This window comes from Suillus plorans (assembly GCF_016647745.1).
Source record: "Suillus plorans strain S12 chromosome Unknown HD556scaffold_11, whole genome shotgun sequence".
NCBI lineage: Eukaryota > Fungi > Basidiomycota > Agaricomycetes > Boletales > Suillaceae > Suillus > Suillus plorans.
In genome coordinates this window covers 717,297-735,318 of record NW_024537395.1, presented here as the reverse complement: position 1 = coordinate 735,318, position 18,022 = coordinate 717,297, and the positions used below count along the sequence as shown (strand labels likewise).

The 18,022-nt window shown below is 48.3% G+C and overlaps 11 protein-coding genes across 11 annotated transcripts; 5 read left to right on the top strand and 6 right to left on the bottom strand.

The window, feature by feature from the left end:
* The first annotated feature begins 29 nt into the window (after positions 1-29).
* Positions 30-2,350, top strand: HD556DRAFT_129618 (armadillo-type protein). The gene is made up of 6 exons (XM_041299432.1): positions 30-148; positions 199-826; positions 884-1,280; positions 1,332-1,466; positions 1,517-1,665; positions 1,716-2,350. The coding sequence occupies exons 1-6, from the start codon at positions 84-86 to the stop codon at positions 2,253-2,255; spliced, it is 1,914 nt and encodes a 637-aa protein (XP_041163862.1). The 5' UTR covers positions 30-83; the 3' UTR covers positions 2,256-2,350.
* A 1,513-nt stretch (positions 2,351-3,863) lies between these two features.
* Positions 3,864-5,710, bottom strand: HD556DRAFT_1430702 (S-adenosyl-L-methionine-dependent methyltransferase; the record flags this gene model as incomplete). Its single annotated transcript, XM_041304932.1, has 11 exons — positions 3,864-3,939; positions 3,991-4,112; positions 4,164-4,234; positions 4,281-4,377; positions 4,430-4,534; positions 4,582-4,721; positions 4,775-4,835; positions 4,883-4,897; positions 4,956-5,191; positions 5,241-5,421; positions 5,477-5,710. The coding sequence occupies 11 exons, from the start codon at positions 5,708-5,710 to the stop codon at positions 3,864-3,866; spliced, it is 1,338 nt and encodes a 445-aa protein (XP_041163861.1).
* An 850-nt stretch (positions 5,711-6,560) lies between these two features.
* Positions 6,561-7,602, top strand: HD556DRAFT_129489 (uncharacterized protein). Its single transcript, XM_041299422.1, has 2 exons — positions 6,561-7,411; positions 7,468-7,602. The coding sequence occupies exon 1, from the start codon at positions 6,769-6,771 to the stop codon at positions 7,318-7,320; it is 552 nt and encodes a 183-aa protein (XP_041163860.1). The 5' UTR covers positions 6,561-6,768; the 3' UTR covers positions 7,321-7,411; positions 7,468-7,602.
* Positions 7,549-8,402, bottom strand: HD556DRAFT_129479 (rhamnose mutarotase). The gene is made up of 5 exons (XM_041299420.1): positions 8,278-8,402; positions 7,928-8,215; positions 7,718-7,871; positions 7,625-7,666; positions 7,549-7,569 (listed from the first exon to the last, which is right to left on the bottom strand). The coding sequence occupies exons 1-3, from the start codon at positions 8,317-8,319 to the stop codon at positions 7,827-7,829; spliced, it is 375 nt and encodes a 124-aa protein (XP_041163859.1). The 5' UTR covers positions 8,320-8,402; the 3' UTR covers positions 7,549-7,569; positions 7,625-7,666; positions 7,718-7,826.
* Positions 8,195-8,844, bottom strand: HD556DRAFT_1348002 (uncharacterized protein). Its single transcript, XM_041302298.1, has one exon. It carries the CDS (start codon positions 8,615-8,617, stop codon positions 8,351-8,353), a length of 267 nt encoding a protein of 88 aa, XP_041163858.1. The 5' UTR covers positions 8,618-8,844; the 3' UTR covers positions 8,195-8,350.
* Positions 8,845-8,945: 101 nt separating this feature from the next.
* HD556DRAFT_1347999 (uncharacterized protein) lies at positions 8,946-10,712 on the top strand. Its single transcript, XM_041302297.1, has 2 exons — positions 8,946-9,171; positions 9,230-10,712. Exons 1-2 carry the CDS (start codon positions 8,998-9,000, stop codon positions 10,448-10,450), a joined length of 1,395 nt encoding a protein of 464 aa, XP_041163857.1. The 5' UTR covers positions 8,946-8,997; the 3' UTR covers positions 10,451-10,712.
* Positions 10,713-10,849: 137 nt separating this feature from the next.
* HD556DRAFT_1347998 (uncharacterized protein) lies at positions 10,850-12,247 on the top strand. The gene is made up of 3 exons (XM_041302296.1): positions 10,850-11,179; positions 11,231-11,481; positions 11,538-12,247. Exons 1-3 carry the CDS (start codon positions 10,918-10,920, stop codon positions 11,916-11,918), a joined length of 894 nt encoding a protein of 297 aa, XP_041163856.1. The 5' UTR covers positions 10,850-10,917; the 3' UTR covers positions 11,919-12,247.
* A 118-nt stretch (positions 12,248-12,365) lies between these two features.
* HD556DRAFT_129380 (uncharacterized protein) lies at positions 12,366-13,902 on the top strand. Its single transcript, XM_041299409.1, has 4 exons — positions 12,366-12,696; positions 12,764-13,231; positions 13,288-13,663; positions 13,714-13,902. The coding sequence occupies exons 2-4, from the start codon at positions 12,793-12,795 to the stop codon at positions 13,841-13,843; spliced, it is 945 nt and encodes a 314-aa protein (XP_041163855.1). The 5' UTR covers positions 12,366-12,696; positions 12,764-12,792; the 3' UTR covers positions 13,844-13,902.
* HD556DRAFT_129272 (uncharacterized protein) lies at positions 13,903-14,747 on the bottom strand. The gene has a single exon (XM_041299397.1). It carries the CDS (start codon positions 14,498-14,500, stop codon positions 13,961-13,963), a length of 540 nt encoding a protein of 179 aa, XP_041163854.1. The 5' UTR covers positions 14,501-14,747; the 3' UTR covers positions 13,903-13,960.
* Positions 14,748-14,952: 205 nt separating this feature from the next.
* On the bottom strand, positions 14,953-15,449 carry HD556DRAFT_1347984 (uncharacterized protein). Its single transcript, XM_041302295.1, has 2 exons — positions 15,281-15,449; positions 14,953-15,225 (listed from the first exon to the last, which is right to left on the bottom strand). The coding sequence occupies exons 1-2, from the start codon at positions 15,429-15,431 to the stop codon at positions 15,134-15,136; spliced, it is 243 nt and encodes an 80-aa protein (XP_041163853.1). The 5' UTR covers positions 15,432-15,449; the 3' UTR covers positions 14,953-15,133.
* A 1,859-nt stretch (positions 15,450-17,308) lies between these two features.
* HD556DRAFT_1347969 (uncharacterized protein) lies at positions 17,309-17,832 on the bottom strand. The gene is made up of 2 exons (XM_041302294.1): positions 17,561-17,832; positions 17,309-17,523 (listed from the first exon to the last, which is right to left on the bottom strand). The coding sequence occupies exons 1-2, from the start codon at positions 17,787-17,789 to the stop codon at positions 17,492-17,494; spliced, it is 261 nt and encodes an 86-aa protein (XP_041163852.1). The 5' UTR covers positions 17,790-17,832; the 3' UTR covers positions 17,309-17,491.
* Positions 17,833-18,022: the final 190 nt, after the last annotated feature.

Below are 18,022 nucleotides of genomic sequence, written 5' to 3'. Positions count from 1 at the left end.
ATTTATGCGTAAACAGTATATTGCTGACTAAGTGTATTGACAAGCAAGGGAACTCCCACGGGTTCAGTTGGTCACGGACGACGATGGCAACAACAGCGCTCCCCCCTCAAACTGCTTCAGATGACGGTCCTTCTGGGCGTAGAAAGAGGTACTTGGAGATCGTATTTTGAAACATTCGACCGCTTATAATGTTTTCAGGTCTCGTTCTCGCTCACCTAGTGAACCAGATGGCATTCCACCGGCAACTCGCCGTCGTTCACAGTCACCGTCTCGTGTTCATATAGACCTTCCTCGTGTAAACGATGTGGACCCCATTCGACGGGCCGAGAGAGAGAGGCAGCTTGCTGCAAATATAGTAGCTATGAATCTCGAAAAAGCGACAAATCCCAAAGTGCAAGACAGAGCACAGGACGAAGCAGAAAGGAAAGCTGAATTTGCCAAGCTCATAGGCTCACGCTCGGGTGGTGTGTACATGCCCCCTGCACGTTTACGCGCCTTGCAAGCCGCTGCTGCCAGCGACAAAACCAGTCCAGAATACCAGCGATTATCTTGGGATGCCCTCCGCAAATCCCTCACTGGTATTGTCAACCGAGTCAATATTGCGAATATAAAGCAAATTGTCCCTGAACTCTTCTCCGAAAATCTCATCCGCGGCCGAGGCCTTTTTTCTCGGAGCATCATGAAGGCGCAGTCATCAAGTTTGCCATTTACACCCGTATTTGCTGCTGTGGTGGCCGTTATCAACACAAAACTCCCTCAAGTGGGAGAACTTGTTCTCACTCGTTTGATCAGTCAATTCAGACGATCGTTCAAGCGAAATGATAAAGTAAGCGAAATCGAAAGCTACAGTCGAATTTTGAGTTTGCTCACCTCACCTTCCAAGATTGTATGCCACTCAACGACGACTTTTATCGCTCATCTCGTTAATCAAGCCGTCGCTCATGAAATCATAGCTCTCCAAATCCTGGTTCTTCTTCTCGAGCGGCCCACCGATGATTCGATTGAAATCGCTGTCGGCTTCATGCGCGAAGTAGGCGCCTTCCTCGCTGAAAACTCACCAAAAGCCAATGCGACTGTCTTTGAGCGATTCCGTGCTGTCTTGAACGAAGGGTCGATCAGCCACAGGGTTCAATATATGATCGAAGTCCTAATGCAAACTCGGAAGGACAAGTACAAGGATAACCCAATCCTTCCTGAAGGTCTCGACTTGGTCGAAGAAGAAGAGCAGATTACACATCAAATCCAGCTCGAGGAAGAGCTCCAGGTTCAGGAAGGACTAAGTGCGTACTCGTGTTCTGACAAAAGAAGTTTTGCCTAAAATTTGCATATAGATATTTTCAAGTTTGATCCTAATTACCTGGAGAACGAGGAAAAGTACAAGTCTATCAGGGCTGAGATTCTAGGTGAAGGCTCAGATGACGAAGAATCTGGCTCTGAAGAGTCGTCTAGCGAGGATGAAGACGAAGGTTTGTTTCGTTCGGCGTCATATCTTGAGTTGCGAGCTCATATCATGCAGTGGTTGCAGACAAAGAAGGCATCGAAGACCGTACGGAGACCAATCTCGTGAACCTACGTAGAACGATCTACTTGACAATCATGAATGCCCTCAATTACGAGGAAGCCGTACATAAGCTCCTCAAAGTACAGATAAAAGAAGGCGACGAGGTACGTGGTCGTATAGTCAACGTTTTGCAAATGCTTGACTGTCTTTTTAGATTGAGCTCATCAACATGGTGATCGAGTGTTGCTCGCAAGAACGTTCTTACTCTAACTTCTATGGTCTTGTTGGCGAGCGCTTCAGCAAACTCAACCGTGTCTGGACAGATGCTCTCGAGCAGGCCTTCGTCAATTACTACACAACAATCCATCGGTATGAGACAAATCGCCTGCGCAACATTTCTCGTTTCTTCGGGCACATGCTCGCGACCGATGCCGTCTCCTGGATTGTGCTCGAGTGTGTCAAGATCAACGAGGAGGACACGACGAGCTCAAGCCGTATTTTCATCAAGATTATGATGCAAGAGATGATGGAGAGTATGGGATTGAAAACGCTCGCGGAGAGGTTCAAGGATGAGCAGGTTAAACACGCGACGAAGGACATGTTCCCAATGGACAACCCGAAAAACACACGGTTCTCCATCAACTACTTCACGAGCATTGGACTTGGTGTTCTCACCGAACAAATGAGAGAGTACCTCAAGGTATGTCAAGTCTACATGCTCAAAGCATTGAAGGGACTTACTTTTTTCTGGTAGAACGCCCCACGCCTTATTATGGAACAACGACGTGCCATGCTGGAACAAGAATCGAGTTCATCCAGTAGTGACTCCGATTCATCTGACTCTGATTCTGAGTCCGACTCTGGCTCGGACACTTCCCCATCAGAATCAGAATCTTCTGTGGACTCCAGGCGACGTCAACGAACTCCTCCTCGCAGAGGGCGGGATGACTCGCGTTCTCTACCACGCCGTAGTGTGCGAGACGACTCTCGTCGTCCCCCTGCACGCCGTGATGGGCGGGACGATTCGCGTAGCCCAACCCCACCCCCACGCCGTGTCGCCCGAGATGACTCGCGCACTCCGCCCCCGCCCCCACGTCGTGGTGCTCGAGACGACTCTCGCTCGCCTCCTCTACGCCGAGGCGGGCGCTATTCCTCTCGTACGCCGTCCCCGTCGCCTCCCCCGCGACAAAGGGATGGACGAGGATATACCCGTCGCGACTCTCCTCGCCACAGGAGAGATGACCGGTCCCCTCCGCCTCGCAAGCGGGATATGGATGGACGGGATCGAGGTAGGCGGGATGGTGGATATGAACGGCGGCGCAAGGATGATTATCCTGAGAGAGAGCGGAATGAACGTTCTCCTGGAGGTGATAGGCGCAGGAGGATGTCTAATGAGAGGGAGAGAGACCATGGTGGCAGGAGATAATTCGCTGGTGGAGGTGGGTTGTGCTGTCCTAACGTGTACTCATGTTGTCTGGTGTTTGCATGACAGTGAATGCAAATGTATATGCAGATATCATCTATTTCAATACTTCACAAGGTGTTTGAACATGATCTGTACTCCCGTAGGATTCGTGACAGTGTTGCATCAATTTCACCTGGCCCGGCCAATCAGCTCAAATTCCTGAATCCCATCATCGCTGTCTCCTATAACATGCATTATCACTGTCCCATAGCTGATGACAGACTTGAAATGGATCGCGAAAACTAGCAGTGAATGGACTGGCCGAAACCTCCAAGCCTACCCAAACATAAATTCTTTGGTGTGCCTTACCTTCCCCCACCTACCCACACTTAGATATCTTGATCTATCATATACTTCCACTTGAGTCGTCGGCAAAGATGGACATCTCCATCATAGATAACAACGAGGTTCTCATACTGGTGCGGGAGAACCAGGAGTCAAGGATCACGGCTGAACTTAGCGAAGTTGTTGTACGAGGTACTTATCCTACAACTGAAAGGCGCGTTCTTCGATAAACTCCCCAGCTTCCCATATCTTCGATATACGGGCTGATTGTTCGCGAGAACATATAATTCTATGATCAAGCCGTATGGCAGGCCCGGGGTGATGGCATTGCAAACTCATACAGCGTAATGATGTGAAGAAGCAGAGGCTCCTGCATCTATGCAATCTTATCGTGACGCAGGTCGAGAGATACTCGATAGCCTCGACGAGTGTTTATATCGGTATAACAGTTCTCGTTGAAATTTGATCGCGGGCTGAGATATTTTGCAAGGCAGTAATTAAGCTAATTAAATAAACTATCGGAAATTCAGGTGTGTTCTGGTAAGTATGTGGCGTGCAGTATATCTTCGCATGTGAAGATATATGTGGATGAACAATTGATTAGCTCGAATATTATGCGGCAGAATACTCCAAGACGCATGTTTCGACAAGGTCCCACACTTTCTCTAGTTTCAGACCGGCGGCAGTGCTATTCCAAACCAATCAGGTGAAGCCAAGGCAGTAATCGAACATTACTCACGCGAGTGTGAGGGAATCTTGCAGTGTTCGCTCCATCGCGTTGTGTATGAACAACATAGTCATGTCTTGCTGGTATAAACGCATATTTCCAACACCAAAGTTTGCAAGAAGAGGTTCAGGGGCCTAGGTGCGGAGATGAACAAAGATGGATGTAGGTCAGCGGACATGACATACCGAAACAACTCCGAGCTCTGAAGCTTCTATTACTGCTTGTTTGCGGCTGAGCTGGCGGAGCACATAGTCATCTAAAATTGTCAGACTGGGACGATGATCACACTATATTTGACATACGGATGAGGACGCGGCTGTTTGGACCGAGCGCCTTGCGAAGGTTTGAAAGAATGAGTGCAGTTTCACGGTCAGGCCAGTCGTGGATGATATTTCTGAGCTGCGATCATTGTCAACTTTGCAGGTTGTCACCTACAGAGTCTAGCACTTACATAGTAGATGTCCTTACCCTTCGCGGGCACTTGTTTGAAGAAGTCCAAATTCTCGAACTCGACCCTGTTTTCTGTCAGGGCCTCAGGGCATTCTCTCGCCCAGATCTAGATTCCATCAATTTGGCGGCAAGTACATTGTCCTACCAACTTACGTCTCTCGCCTGGACTAATGCTTCCGGAAGATCGTGGATTATAATTTTAACGTTTTTATGCGTTTTAGCCAAAGGCAGAGAAAATGCTCCGATACCTCCTCCAACGTCGACGACTGTTGAGAGCTTTTCGAATGGGAAATCTATTATCAGGTTAGCACAAAGTTATCCTGTCTTTGTGTGCTCAAATACTTACGAGTCAGGACGGCGAGGGAGCCCATAATGTCATTCAGACCTCTCATCGACGTATGATAGGACTACTAGAGACGTCAGAATGATCGTATGGAGGGACCAAAATCCCTACCTGGCGTTGGCCGTCCTACGAGTAGATTATATGAGTAAAGCTTCCTGACGCGAGCGATATTTTAAAAACATACATGCCGCGCCATCCGGTCGAAGAGCGTTCCTTCAGTTCCATTTTTGTTAATGGCGTACATCACAGGGGCAACCGTTGGTTCATACGAGTAGGCAATCTTTGGATCTTTGAGCGTCTCATAGAAAACCGGTGCTCCCTTGGCAACTATGTCCACGTGAAGCAAGATCATGTATTTGACAGGATTCTCGTCGAGTAGGATCAGAGACAGTCGGTTGTTGGCAAAAACGTTCATGTCAACTGGCGCAGTCTGAGAAGAAATCAAACCAAGTAACAAATAGCTCCTTACCTTCATTATAGCAACCTCTCGTGGCCAGGAGGCGCATTATCCTGGCCAGTTTCTTTGGCTCGATGTTGATTTGTTTGGAGAGCTCGTTGACGTGAAGACCCTTGGGGTACTTCAACAGAATATCAGAAACATGTTCCCGAGCAACTACTCGCATGCAAGCATGATCATACACTTGGACAAGCTGCGTACAATCTGATGAGCAAAAGTAAAGTGCGTTATATTATACAAGTATTCACGTTAACTGCAGTATGGGCAGGTGGAGCAAGTGTCGCGCATATCTGAGCACAAGCACCTTCAAGAGTACGAATAGCACTCTTCAAAGCTACCTGGTCGACTGCATTGTCCAACGGGTGGGGCTCTGTCTGGTCGATGGCGGGTACATCCCCGTACTGCTCATACAACGCGATGGCATCTCGTGCGGATGTGTTGATTAGAGTCAGGAGTGCCTCAAGTTTTGCCTTGTTGGCCATCGTCGTAGTGTTTGTAGGGGCTCGCAGAAGAGTGAAAAAGGTGATGGAAAGGATTATAGATACCAAGAGCCCGAAAGCTTATTATGCTCCCATACCCTGGCCATTTAGTCGGATAAGTTTCACATACTCATTAGTGTTACTCGAAACTTTAATAAAGCTCAGGTAAGACTAATCTCTCTGAGGAACACGGTTAGAATGACCATGGCGGACTTTCAAAAGCATGCCTGTCGTTCGGCCACCATGTCGCGCGACCGTGACCTCGTCGGCGGTCGCGGCGTCGCCCTGCATGCCTCAACGGTCTGCAGAGGCTAGAGCGAGTCGGGACTCAGCAAGAGTGAAAAAACACTATTCAGTACATAGAACGAGTCAGAACTAAGTTCTGTAACATACGAGCTACAAGATAATAACGTACCTGGACGAGAGTGCTGAAGCAAAAGTTGCAAAACATAAACGGGGTTGTTACATAATCGTGTGGCGTATAATAAACAATTCATTCTTTTGTACAATAAGTATGTAAGGCTTAGCTAGCCAAGCTTGAGTTACTGCATATCGGTGGCGAGCCAGCCATGGAACCGACCGATCGACACAGCCAAGAGGCATAAACCAGTGCCAGTGGGATGCCCGGAGGTAATGACAACCCATATTGATTAATGCACTTAGCGAGATCTAGAACCCATCATGATCTACATCACGAGATCCATGCATCATCCTTTTTTTGTTCAAGTCCTGTCAGTGTGACGCCGTCAGAGCCGTACATCCAATGGTTGCCAGTGGAACTTCTACAGACTATCCGGATATCTTTCACGCGGACATGACACCATTTCGGTCAACGTTTCCAGCCCTCCCCTAGACTTGACCAGGGTGTGCCACCTTTGGCGCAGGAGTCTGGTCGCATATTCTGGTCGTCCCCCCGGGCAAGTTACATCATTCAAGTCAAACCATTTCTTCCACGTCTTCTTCAGTGTTGGCTTGCTCGCTCTGGTTGTTTACTCTTCACCCTTTGCATTGTATACAGTGCCCCATGACGCAACCGCACTCGCAGCAGTCACCAACCTTAGATGATACTGGCGGCAAACTCTCGACTTCTCGATATCCTCCTTTCTGAGAGCAAGCGTTTGAAAATGGTCGTCAAGCTCATGCTACACCTGTGTGGCTGGGATATCAACTTCGACACACCTCGTTTGAGAGCCTTGGAATGTGACTTTCTTGTTCTCCGACTCAGCAAATTCTACGCACCAAATATTTCTCGCTTACACCTCAATACTAACTGTCACTATTTGGCCTCCGCACTCAAACCTCACATTTCCTTTCACAAAGATCTACATCATCTCCGCCTCCGCAACGCTTCCGTGTGTGCTTTATGCTCCACTATAACCAGTTTCCCCATATACTTTCCCGTTGTTTCTGGTGCTAGAATTTATTCAGCGACACTCAAGTCGATGACCCTCCTGCTCCCCTCCTCGCATGAGTCACATCACTTCCGACAAGAGTTTATCGACATGTCCAGCCTCATTCATCTTCCGCAGATTGACTCTCGTTGGAACACAAAAATAGTGACAAATTCATCGTCTGTTGTCAATATTGGCGGGCATCTTTCCAGGTGCCGGTAGTGGATTTTCAGACGGATGCATCATTCAGAAAAGTTCACATAAGCAGTATGAAGTCGTTGCTCTCAGTTGTTGGAGAGGTTGCTTTTTGTGGGTACTACATCGACTCATGCACTTGGTCATGCAATTTGAACCTTGCCACTTGACTAGAAATGTATTTCAGATCGACGAGTATCGAAATTTCGGGCTGAAGTTACGTTACTCGAGATGAGTTTGCATATACGGAGTACACGCCGATAAAATCTACCATGTCTTGAAGCTATGTTTCGCGTCAAGTTTGAGCAATTGTAACCAGTCACATTCTTGCCTTGGGCAAATTTTCCTCATCGTCTGCCTTTTCAATATCGCACTACCTTCCAACTAGTCAACAGCCTGAGCCCAAACTCTTAGTATCTCAAACCTTTTTTTTATCATGGTACGGTTTACTACACGCTGACGGCACAGCTGTCATCCAATACTTGATTCACGCAGTGAGGTAGTCAATCTCATCAGCAATGGCTGTCAACGTATCATGCTGAAGAGCCCCCCTCGAAACGGAAGACTTCCTCAACGTCCTATTCACCAAATTATTCAAGGAAGCGAAGATCGCCAGTCTACAATGAAAACTTACCGTCCACCAAGGGATATCCTTTCCACTCCCAGATGCACCATCATTGAAGCTCTCCTGCATACTATCAGTAAGCCTCCACCACCTCTGCGTCTCCTCGTCGTCCCCGATGGCTTTCATATCTTTCTCAAAGTCACTACCCGTGTACTTGAAGTTTGCGATAAGCAAATTCAGCTGCGGGTAATGGTTGATCGAGTAGTCCACGATGTGGTACCGTCTAATGGCGTTGAGGACGCCGGGCCAGACGTTCCTGTGGACCTCTTTGTATTCGTCGGCGCATTCTGGTTTGAGCTATGATGAACGGTCAGGGGTCTGAGCATTTATTACACGAGGCGAGAACCCGCAGTACGCACCTTGATTATCTGGCAAATACGCTTGGTATGTGGAGCAGACATGGAAGGTAACAAGGCGCCGAGACCTTTGATGCTACCAATCACTAATCAGGCCGACCAAACATCGTGACCACGGGGTCGGCCCGGTGGTAGCTAAAGCATGATGAGCGAGAGACCGGCCGTTTGTTAGATGGTGTGGACAAAAGTTGCTCTTACGTTTGGTAACTGTAGCCTTTGTTGTAGCAATGTGGCGGGTGTGGTGCTTGCTTGTCGTGGTGAAGTCATGACAATCGCTAGTCTCTTGAACAAAAGGGCCAAAAAGGTTTGCGAGCAGCACGACCCACAGCGCGTCTGATGACATGCCCTGATCTCCTACGACTAACTCGGCAGATCCTGCAGGTTGCGGAATTGCTTCCCTGGCCAATCAAGGACCGATTATTCCAAGTCCGATTACACCTTTCGGCGCAAGGAACATGTGGACACCAAGTTTTCTGGAGGGGACAGTCTTGAACCAGCGCACTCATGGATTTGATCGCTGTAAAGAACTATCTCGCATTCCCGGTTTAGGGCCATTACAGCCGCTTCGCCATTGTACCATGCTTAGTTACCTTTCACTTAAAAATAATGACCGTTGGTTTTTGTTGTTTTTTAAAAGTCCACAAGGTCCACCTTTGCATATATAAACAGTAGGCATTTCCTCGACATCCTCATCACCTTTCGTCTCTTGCTTGTTATCACATTATGCAGTCAACTCAGATTGAAAGCTCTTCTTCAAGTATGAATGAGTCCGCGCATCTCGTCGTGCGTGACATTCAGTCCACCACTATCGCACCCTCTCAGAGCTTTGCTCATCATTTACCAAGTAATGATGAACTGTACGCCAGCAATCTCGACGCTTTCGGTTTTCACGAGCAGGTACGAGAATCTTGTTTTTTTTTGACCTAGCATGCAAGCCGAACACACGAGCATGCAGGTCCCTGGCTTCCAGTTCGCTCACCCTGGTTCCGCGCAATATGATTTGGAAGAGGATGCCAACAACATTGATGTTAATACGCACTATGCGCCTCAAAATCTGCTATATGCACCACGGCCCATCCCCGCTGTCGTCAATACGGATACCATACTTGCACGCGATGATGCCACTCGAATCCCTCAAGTCCGACCGACTTTCGTCCATACCCAAACTTCAACCGGATCGAACAGGCCAGCACTGCGAGCCACTCTCCCTGCGCCATTTACCTACTGCATACCGAGAGAAAATCTCGAGGTGGAAAGTATCATACCGATGATGATCTACGAAAAGCTAGACGAGCACCATGACATGCCACTGCGTCTGCCGCCTTTCTTCAACATGCCTGGTGCTCAAAAACACGCTCAATTCGACATGCCCGATGCTCGACAATACGCGCAATTGATCAGCAACTTCTGTCAGCACAAGGACGCTGTCACCCGCCGATACTACTCTAAAGTCCCTCGAAACCCATGCTTTCCCGATGACCTGCGACGCCCGAGGATCTATCCCATCAAGCTCTTGAACCAGCTTCCCGACCACCTTGAAAGATACAAGGACGCGTTCCCGCAGCCAATTCCTATGGTCATAATTCGAAACAGCGAGGTCATATGTATGAACCCACCACGTTGGTATCATATGTATGGCGTAATCATCCATGTCCTCCATACGGAACATCCATCAAACTCCGAGAATTTAGAAAACCCTGAAGACACTCTATGGTCCATGTCTCTTAAGCGCGGCGTTTCAGCCTCGTACAAGCCACTTTCAGGTGGCCAACCGAGTGTGGTCACGTCTCCTGTTCAATTCGGTAATATGATTTATTCTGCCGAAGAATTGACCTATTTTAATTTCGCTGTCAACGTATTCATGGAAGTTCCGACGTTCCCAGGGTCTGGGCTGAAGGAACCTGCAGCAGCGTATAAAGGTGCATTTATACTTAACGTTATTGATCACCCTATGGACCCGGCATATTGGACCGAACTTTCCAAGGACCAGAAGATGGACGTATACTGGGGTGCACCTCAGCTGTTCGGTGGCCTTCCTACTTTGTGTCCAAACTTTCCGGCTGTCGATCTGCACTTCCAGAATTGGGATATAAATCTGCTTGGCGTCCTGGACGATCTCAAGTTTGGAACAGTCGACGACAGTATTGATGTGGCCAGTGCGAGGAATGGGAACTAGGATCGTTGCGTTCGACTAGCCGAGTGACTCCCTGCGATACTTGTTAACGACATTTCACGGTCGTCACAAATCTAATCGCATTGACGTTGCTCATTGTCGTGGTCTGACTATCATTATTGCGCATATTTATTTGCTGTTCCAAATACTGTTGTCTGGGGCTCTGTATGGTATAAATACTATCGAGATTGTTGATGATCATTTCCTTGAACGTTTTCTTGCTGTACTTGTATGCTGTCGATGGCTGGTGCTATGGAAGGTTTGCTCATAAGCAAACCGATGAAATTCCTGATCATGATGCATGAGTGTCCAAAGTCCAGAGTGGCCTGTGCGCGTAGGATTGCTCCGAAATCCGACTGCCAGCTAATATTACTGCCGGCTTACTGCTCAAGCGCTGAGCCGAAGGAGAATGTCTCAGGACTTCTGCTTGTCTTCTACAACCTTGACCCCAACTATTCCTTGGCCCCGTCATGTCTCTCCAGCCATTCATAACTTTGTATCGGTATGCTCTTGAACCCATAGCACCTTTCAGCTGGTTTGGTATCAACGTCTGCTCCATCGAATTGGTGGCCGCCTTGCGGCTTTGCACCATCCTGAGACAGACCAAGGAAGATCTATATGCCAAGCATCAACGCCGCTCTGGCGATAAATCCGCACCTGTGGAGGAGAGATCCTTCCTAAGAGACGCATGTACCTCGCTCACGATCAAATTTGGAGGAGAGGCCATCATAGGTACTTCGCTAACTCGAACCTATTATGCATCTGACCGCTCTCCACTTTCAGGCACTCTGCTCGCTGTTCCCCCATCTTTCATGCTCTCAGGTGTTTCCCCCGGTGTGTACATTGCCGCACAGGCGATCGTAGAATATATCCCTGTTATACCGTCCATGTCACTCAGCACTGAGCTTCCGTTGTCTATCGTCGACGGATTCACGCGCGCGTTGCTTCTATGCAGCCTCATACCCAAACCTGTTATCACCCACGCATCCCCTGTTATCGCATCTTCTCCGTGGACTCTTTTGCTATCCTCTCTCGTATGTCGTCCCTTCCCGATCCTGTCTCGATCTCTAACTGATTTTGCCCATAACAGGTCATCGCCAATGGAGGCTTCTTCATAACCAGCATGTTCTCATTCCTCGAGCCTACCCCGCTCACACTTACGACTCCCGCCGCGATCAAGCCCTACGGCTGGACAGCCACGGACCTGTGGTGTGCGCCGTTCATCACGGGGCTCTATGCCCTCCTCACGCACTCTCAGCCGTTCTGGGCCGAACTCCACAGCGTTATCTCGACCGTCCTCGGAAACACTGGCGATAAAGTCGGTCCTATGGACCCAGAGGCCGCCCGTGCGCTATGCGCGCTAATTCTTGCGGGAATGTTCTCCACCCGGACTGCGAAGAACTATGGGCTTGTTTGGAAGAGGAGTAAGTTATCTTATTCTGGATCGGTGGTCGGCGCTGATGGCTTTTGAACTCGTGTGCAGGTGTCGCTGAGAAGATCAAGATACAGTGAATACCCGAAGTGATATAGGTTTATAAACGCTGAAGATGTAAATGTGCGAAATTTATGAATGAAATTTATTCGCTCTGCCACTGCCACTGTACCTGGATGGAGAGCTATACTTGTGACCTCCTGCAAGTGAGCCTAGATATGTTCGACAACTATGCCGAACACTCGACTTGGGTTTTGTGGAGATGAGTACAGTTGCAAGGCGAGGGATCTACACATCATGATACAATTCTTTCTATGACATTAGTTCTCCAGGCTTGTTCTAATCTGTAATCTCGGAGTCTGCAAATCGTGAGCATGTTTCGTGATGCTTATGTGCTGCCTAACTTGCATTAGCCCATAGGAATCATAAGATCCGCTTATCAGAAAATACGCGAGCCCTGATATACAATTGATTAGGCCTTAGATCATTGTATCACAACCTGCCGGCAGGCATCGACAATTCTCTTCTTCGTCACCACAGAATGCTCGCAGGCTCAAACCCCAGGTCTCTCAGCCTGATATCTCTCTCATCAATCAATCACTTGAACCTGCAGTGACCCTGCGCAGCGACAAAGTTGACAAGTTGATACTCATTCTCGTCGATCCAATATGTACTTGGTCGACATCATCAATAATAATTTGTGCTATACATGCCATATGTATCCTGGAGCAACTTCAACGTAGTCAACAGTGTTTTGGGCTACGAAATCAAGAATTCTCTCCCCGGCGTAGATTGCTGATGGGACTTAGTAATTCAGGTAAGAGCTCCACTCATTGCGCATCCCGCAGCTCCCTGGCGTCATGCTTATGAATCCACATTAACAGTCAGCGGACCAGGTATTTGATAACATGATATGTCAGCCAAACGACTTCCCCGGACTTTGGAAACATATATAAGTAAGATACAACTTACTCGTGATACCAGCACACTTTCATTCCGCATTTCATCCAGCACAAACGGACTAACCATGGCCTCTGACACTATCGGCATTTTCAACTACATGTTGGCTCCGTCTGACGGCTCTCGGCCTTACAGTACCATCAACTCAGATAGCACCACCGGAAAGCGAGACCGCAACTGGGTCGAGGACACGCATGATATACGAATTGAGGATGTGCGCGGGAAGGAGGAGCTTTATAAGCTCGACATTGCTGGGTTTCAGTATGGGCGAGAAGCGGCGAAACATACCAGCTTCTTGAATGATGATGAGGTCGAGCGCGAATACTACTCTGAGAGCATCGACCTTATCAAGAGGGTTACGGGAGCAACCAGGATTGTCATCTTCGATCATAGTACGTTGACCACTACCAATTTGAAATGACGTCTTCATTTCCAATTCGTGACACAGCTATTCGTCGCCGTCGCCCAGGTGAGGTAGATGATGGCCCACAGAAACGTCAACCAGTTCCGCTGGTTCATGTGGACCAAACGACTGCATCGTCCATTGCTCGTGTTCACAGGCATCTCCCGCCAACAGAAGCTCCTTCCCTCCTTCGAAGACGCTTCCAAATCATTAACCTTTGGCGTCCCATATCACATGCGGCTGTAGATTGGCCGCTTGCACTATGTGACTTCCGGAGTCTTGATTACGAGAAAGACTTGGTACCTGTCACTCTTGTATACCCTGACCACGAGGGTGAGACATTTGGAGTCATATACAACCCAAACCACCAGTGGAAATACATGAAGGCGATGACCCCAGAAGAGTTTGTTCTTATCAAATGGTGAGTGACGTCACTCGGGGAAGGTTGTTGTCGTGCTAAAAGGGTTTCAGCTTTGACTCGGTACAAGATGGCAGTGTCGCGAGGCTCACGCCCCATACTGGTTTCCAAGACCCGAATACTCCAGAGGGAGCGCCGCTTCGGGAATCCATCGAGCTGAGGGTCCTGGTATTCTATGATTAGAAGGCGTTTTTTTGACTGGCGTTCAGAATTAGCAAAGAAGTCGTACCCCGTTTCGTTACTGTATTTACAAACCACCAAGAGTTCTAAACCCTTCGGACGGTAACCTTATGCCTCCATTCATAATAATTGACGTCTGTATACTATGTTTACCGTTGTCTCTTCCTCCTCTTCTGCAATTCCATGAACCTGCGATGAAGACTGGTGATGCAGACACGCGTGTTCCGTACCAATCCTTTCCCAACTGATAGATTCCGTTGAATAGCGCATACGGCGCGGATCTTGAGGTCCAATCAATTTCAGGTGCGTCAGGAGGCACTTGTTCTTGACAGTGTCAGAACTGAAGTATGATTCTGTTCCGGCTGTCAGTATGTTTCGTCGTCCGCGTGATTTCGACTGGTTCCATCCTCTATGGCAGTTAGCAATGACCCTCCTCAGGCGGTGCATAATATTTCCCACCAAAAATGAAGACAGATCGGCGACAGTGTCTTCTGATTCCGCAAACCCATCCATTTTCCAAAATCTCTTTTTAGATTCGAGCACATAAGGTCGCGTAGCATTTGAATGCCGACGACACGCGCAGAAGAATGCAGAGATCAAAATGAAAAGGAGCGTCAGTGGCTCAGTGAAGCTTTGAAGCTTGAAGTGGCGCGCGCACATGGCAGTCACACCAATTTCGAAATCCTCGCTATGTACCGATCACCTTCGGACGTTTCCTATCGTCAGTACAGGAATACTACGTCCGCCGTCGTCTTTCCGTCTTCCAAAACCGTTTTCTCGCCTCCAAAGTGTAAGGAGTAGCATTTTGGGTGCCTACTACACGAATAAGGTGAAATATATTCAACCCATTTTGTCACAGTTTCTTGTCTGAGTTCTCTGGTGCAGAATGGCTCTTGTCCTGTAAAAATAATCGGAGAGCTGTTATGCCTCGGGCTCGGCCAGCGAGAGCGAAGAGAGTGGACTACTTGTTCCAATCACATCACGCTTTGACTTGTGTTACATTAATGACTACGTGGCCTCTTTGAAATCATCAATGCCACGTACACCTATTTCAATGTCGGCTGAAGACACTGATTTTCTTCTACTTTTACTGATGCTAGAACATATACAAGTCGAATGACATGAGGCCTGAGCCTGAGGTCTTCTATCAACGCTACAGTAATTTATTCGGGAGTCCAGTCAAGGCGTCAGGAAAATTTGAATTTGTACAAAAGTGAGCACATCCATCAACTCCGTGACGAACTGTATATCGTGCGATCAAGCACTGTGCTAACGCGAAAGAAATACGACACACTATTGTGACATGCTCAGTCTGCCAAGTCCCTTTGGATTTGGATGCAGTACCTGTAAGAAGTAGCGGACTCCTATTGGTATAAGGCGCAAAGGTGAATCGTGGGGTTGAATTTCGGATGCAAAGCGAACGACTCATACTCACAGCAGGCCCACAGATAAGGTCACCGCAGCATAAGAGGTCTTGCGGACTGGTCCTGCCACAAGCCTGGCCTAGGTTCGCACAGTACTGTGCGGTGACAGACATAGATCTTGTCAAAGCTGCAACGGCTGCGACTACTCGGAGGAACGAGAAATGCATGGCTCGTGCTAGGTTATACGGGATGTGTCAAGAAAAACAGTGGCTCTGGTTCTGCTAGTGGCCTTGCTCTTATATCCTATCGGAAAAACGTTTTTGGAAAGTAAGCTTGGCACTTGTATCAGAATGGGTGCGCTTTCCAGCGGACTTCAGAGTGAGAGTATAGGCAGAACCGATGTAACGGGAAGGACTGCAAGGGGAACCAAGGCCAGATCTCTATAGCGGGAGGCTACGGCTCTGTCTATCGAGGACAGACTACGACACACGCGAGGACTACCGACTACGAGCCAGAACTCCTGCCACCGTGCCAGGACCCTTGCCACTCCCGTCCCGTGCCAGAGCGCCCCGCTACACCGAAGGCTGGCGGATAAACAATCCAGAGCATGTGGACCGTAGACCAATGCATACCTCAGTGGACGTAATGGAGGTAGGACTGCCAAGGAAAAACATCGAGTATTGAATGTCAAGATGTCCGATACGGGAACCAGTGACGACCGTGACGACACCGGATGTGGTGTCGAAGGAGTCAAGTCATCTGCAAAACTGTAAAATGAACGCTTACTAATAGATCTGTGCCGGTAGGGTGCACATGTGCATCATATTTTTGGTTGGGCAGCATCATGATATTATCGAAGAATTGTGGAGGATGAGGAGGAATAGACTCAGGAGGTACGAGGTGTGCTACTGCCTGCTGATTCGGAGGGCGTGCTGATGAAGCTCCATTTAGTGCGAAAGGATTTGCAAACCCACCAGGTGCTGCAGACTGTGCTTGGACTGTCTTTCGTGCGCGTTTTGAGGTCCCTGACATACCACCAGTACCTTTATCACTAGCATGACTCCTCTTCGATGCATGCTTGTTTGTATTTCCCTCCGTCCCTACGGCAGCTGCCTGGCTTGTTACAGTCTACAACATCCTGGCCTATCGGAGTCTTCCGAGGAGCTATATCTTGACCAGAATCGCGACTGACAGTTGCAAAACGTGTCAAAATAGCTTTGGATAGATCACATAGGTCTCGTACACATGCACGGGCCTTTCTGATGGATAAGAACAAGCTAAGTAACCTGTTTTTGTTATACATCAACATTGCTTAGGATGAGGGGGCAAAGTAACTACTCACTCATGCCTGCACCAAGTGGCAAGCTGAAATAATTCGAAACGTCTAGCAACCAACCTGGTCCTGCCCGATATTGAAATTAAGAACAAGCGTTCCGGACGTGTCCCATCGTCAATTACAGTAATAGATGCTTGTATAGTACGGAGGCCATGATGGTAGTCGAAAAGAAGAGAACCTAGGAGAGAAATGGGCGGGTGGGATTGAAAAAGTGACAATAGGAGATAAAATATTCCAGGCCTGTTGTCTCCCGCCGTCTGGCCTGGATGGCAATATCAATTATGAATCTGGCAGTACAATACTCACCATGACATCAAGTGCACGATGCATTGAACATAATGCGCTTTGGATCGGATTCGCTCTATCCTTACGGTACCATATCTTTGTTCATCATTTTGGTATAATCATTCAAGCGTACGAGGCGACGAATAAGGTGAAATATATTCAACCCATTTTGTCACGGTTTCTTGTCTGAGTTCTCTGGTGCAGAATGGCTCTTGTTCTATAAAAATAATCGGAGAGCTGTTATGCCTCGGGCTCGGCCAGCGAGAGCGAAGAGAGTGGACTACTTGTTCCAACCACATCACGCCGCTTTGACTTGTGTGACATCAATGACTACGTGATAAATTGCCGACGCCGGCAACGACTGGAACTGTTCTAGCCTGGTCTTCAAGTAGCCTCTTTCGAATGATCTTGAATGTCACGTACACCTATTTCAATGTCGGCTGAAGACACCGATTTTGTTCTACTTTTACTGATGCTAAAACGTATACAAGTCGAATGACATGAGGCCTGAGCCCGAGGTCTTCTATCAACGCTACAGTAATTTATTCGGGAGTCCAGTCGAGGCGTCAGGAAAAATTGTATAAAAGTGAGCACATCCATTAACTCCGCGACAAACTGTATATCGTGCGATCAAGCACTGTGCCAACGCGAAAGAAATAAGACACACTATTGTGACATGCTCAGTCTGCAAAGCTCATCTGGACTTTCGTGCAGTACGTGGAAGGAGTAGCGGACTCCTATTGGTACAAGGCGCAAAGGTGAGTCGTGGGGTTGAATTTCGGATGCAAAGCGAACGACTGATACTCACAACAGGCGTACAGGAAAGGCCACTGCAGCATGAGAGGCCTACCGGGCTGGTCTTGCCACAAGCCTGGCCTACGGACGCACAGGACTGTGCGGTGACAGACATAGATCCTGTCAAAGCTGCAACGACTGCGACTACTCGGAGGAACGAGAAATGCATGGCTCGTGCTAGGTTATATGGGATGTGTCAAGAAAAACAGTGGCTCGGATTCTGCTAGTGGCCTTGCTCTTATATCCTATCGGAAAAAACGTTTTTGAAAAGTGAGCTTGGCACTTGTATCAGAATGGGTGCGCTTTCCAGCGGACTTCAGGATGAGAGTATAGGCAGAACCGAAGGTTGGCGGATAAACAATCCAGAGCATGTGGACCGTAGACCAATGCATACCTCAGTGA

Excerpts from the sequence above, each read along its gene's own strand:
- HD556DRAFT_129618 (XM_041299432.1), top strand. The coding sequence starts at position 84 with ATGGCAACAACAGCGCTCCCCCCTCAAACTGCTTCAGATGACGGTCCT. Across the intron at positions 1,467-1,516 it reads TAGCGAGGATGAAGACGAAG|TGGTTGCAGACAAAGAAGGC; the intron begins GTTTGTTTCGTT and ends CATATCATGCAG. Across the intron at positions 1,666-1,715 it reads AGATAAAAGAAGGCGACGAG|ATTGAGCTCATCAACATGGT; the intron begins GTACGTGGTCGT and ends CTGTCTTTTTAG.
- HD556DRAFT_129489 (XM_041299422.1), top strand. The coding sequence starts at position 6,769 with ATGATACTGGCGGCAAACTCTCGACTTCTCGATATCCTCCTTTCTGAG.
- HD556DRAFT_129479 (XM_041299420.1), bottom strand. The coding sequence starts at position 8,319 with ATGTCTGCTCCACATACCAAGCGTATTTGCCAGATAATCAAG. Across the intron at positions 8,216-8,277 it reads GTATTTGCCAGATAATCAAG|CTCAAACCAGAATGCGCCGA; the intron begins GTGCGTACTGCG and ends CGTTCATCATAG. Across the intron at positions 7,872-7,927 it reads AGGATATCCCTTGGTGGACG|GACGTTGAGGAAGTCTTCCG; the intron begins GTAAGTTTTCAT and ends TTTGGTGAATAG.
- HD556DRAFT_1348002 (XM_041302298.1), bottom strand. The coding sequence starts at position 8,617 with ATGTCATCAGACGCGCTGTGGGTCGTGCTGCTCGCAAACCTTTTTGGC.
- HD556DRAFT_1347999 (XM_041302297.1), top strand. The coding sequence starts at position 8,998 with ATGCAGTCAACTCAGATTGAAAGCTCTTCTTCAAGTATGAATGAGTCC. Across the intron at positions 9,172-9,229 it reads CTTTCGGTTTTCACGAGCAG|GTCCCTGGCTTCCAGTTCGC; the intron begins GTACGAGAATCT and ends ACGAGCATGCAG.
- HD556DRAFT_1347998 (XM_041302296.1), top strand. The coding sequence starts at position 10,918 with ATGTCTCTCCAGCCATTCATAACTTTGTATCGGTATGCTCTTGAACCC. Across the intron at positions 11,180-11,230 it reads TGGAGGAGAGGCCATCATAG|GCACTCTGCTCGCTGTTCCC; the intron begins GTACTTCGCTAA and ends CTCCACTTTCAG. Across the intron at positions 11,482-11,537 it reads CTCTTTTGCTATCCTCTCTC|GTCATCGCCAATGGAGGCTT; the intron begins GTATGTCGTCCC and ends TGCCCATAACAG.
- HD556DRAFT_129380 (XM_041299409.1), top strand. The coding sequence starts at position 12,793 with ATGTCAGCCAAACGACTTCCCCGGACTTTGGAAACATATATAAGTAAG. Across the intron at positions 13,232-13,287 it reads GATTGTCATCTTCGATCATA|CTATTCGTCGCCGTCGCCCA; the intron begins GTACGTTGACCA and ends TTCGTGACACAG. Across the intron at positions 13,664-13,713 it reads GAGTTTGTTCTTATCAAATG|CTTTGACTCGGTACAAGATG; the intron begins GTGAGTGACGTC and ends AAAGGGTTTCAG.
- HD556DRAFT_129272 (XM_041299397.1), bottom strand. The coding sequence starts at position 14,500 with ATGTGCGCGCGCCACTTCAAGCTTCAAAGCTTCACTGAGCCACTGACG.
- HD556DRAFT_1347984 (XM_041302295.1), bottom strand. The coding sequence starts at position 15,431 with ATGCATTTCTCGTTCCTCCGAGTAGTCGCAGCCGTTGCAGCTTTGACA. Across the intron at positions 15,226-15,280 it reads CGGTGACCTTATCTGTGGGC|CTTTGCGCCTTATACCAATA; the intron begins CTGCTGTGAGTA and ends CCCACGATTCAC.
- HD556DRAFT_1347969 (XM_041302294.1), bottom strand. The coding sequence starts at position 17,789 with ATGCATTTCTCGTTCCTCCGAGTAGTCGCAGTCGTTGCAGCTTTGACA. Across the intron at positions 17,524-17,560 it reads TGCGCCTTGTACCAATAGGA|ATGAGCTTTGCAGACTGAGC; the intron begins GTCCGCTACTCC and ends ACGAAAGTCCAG.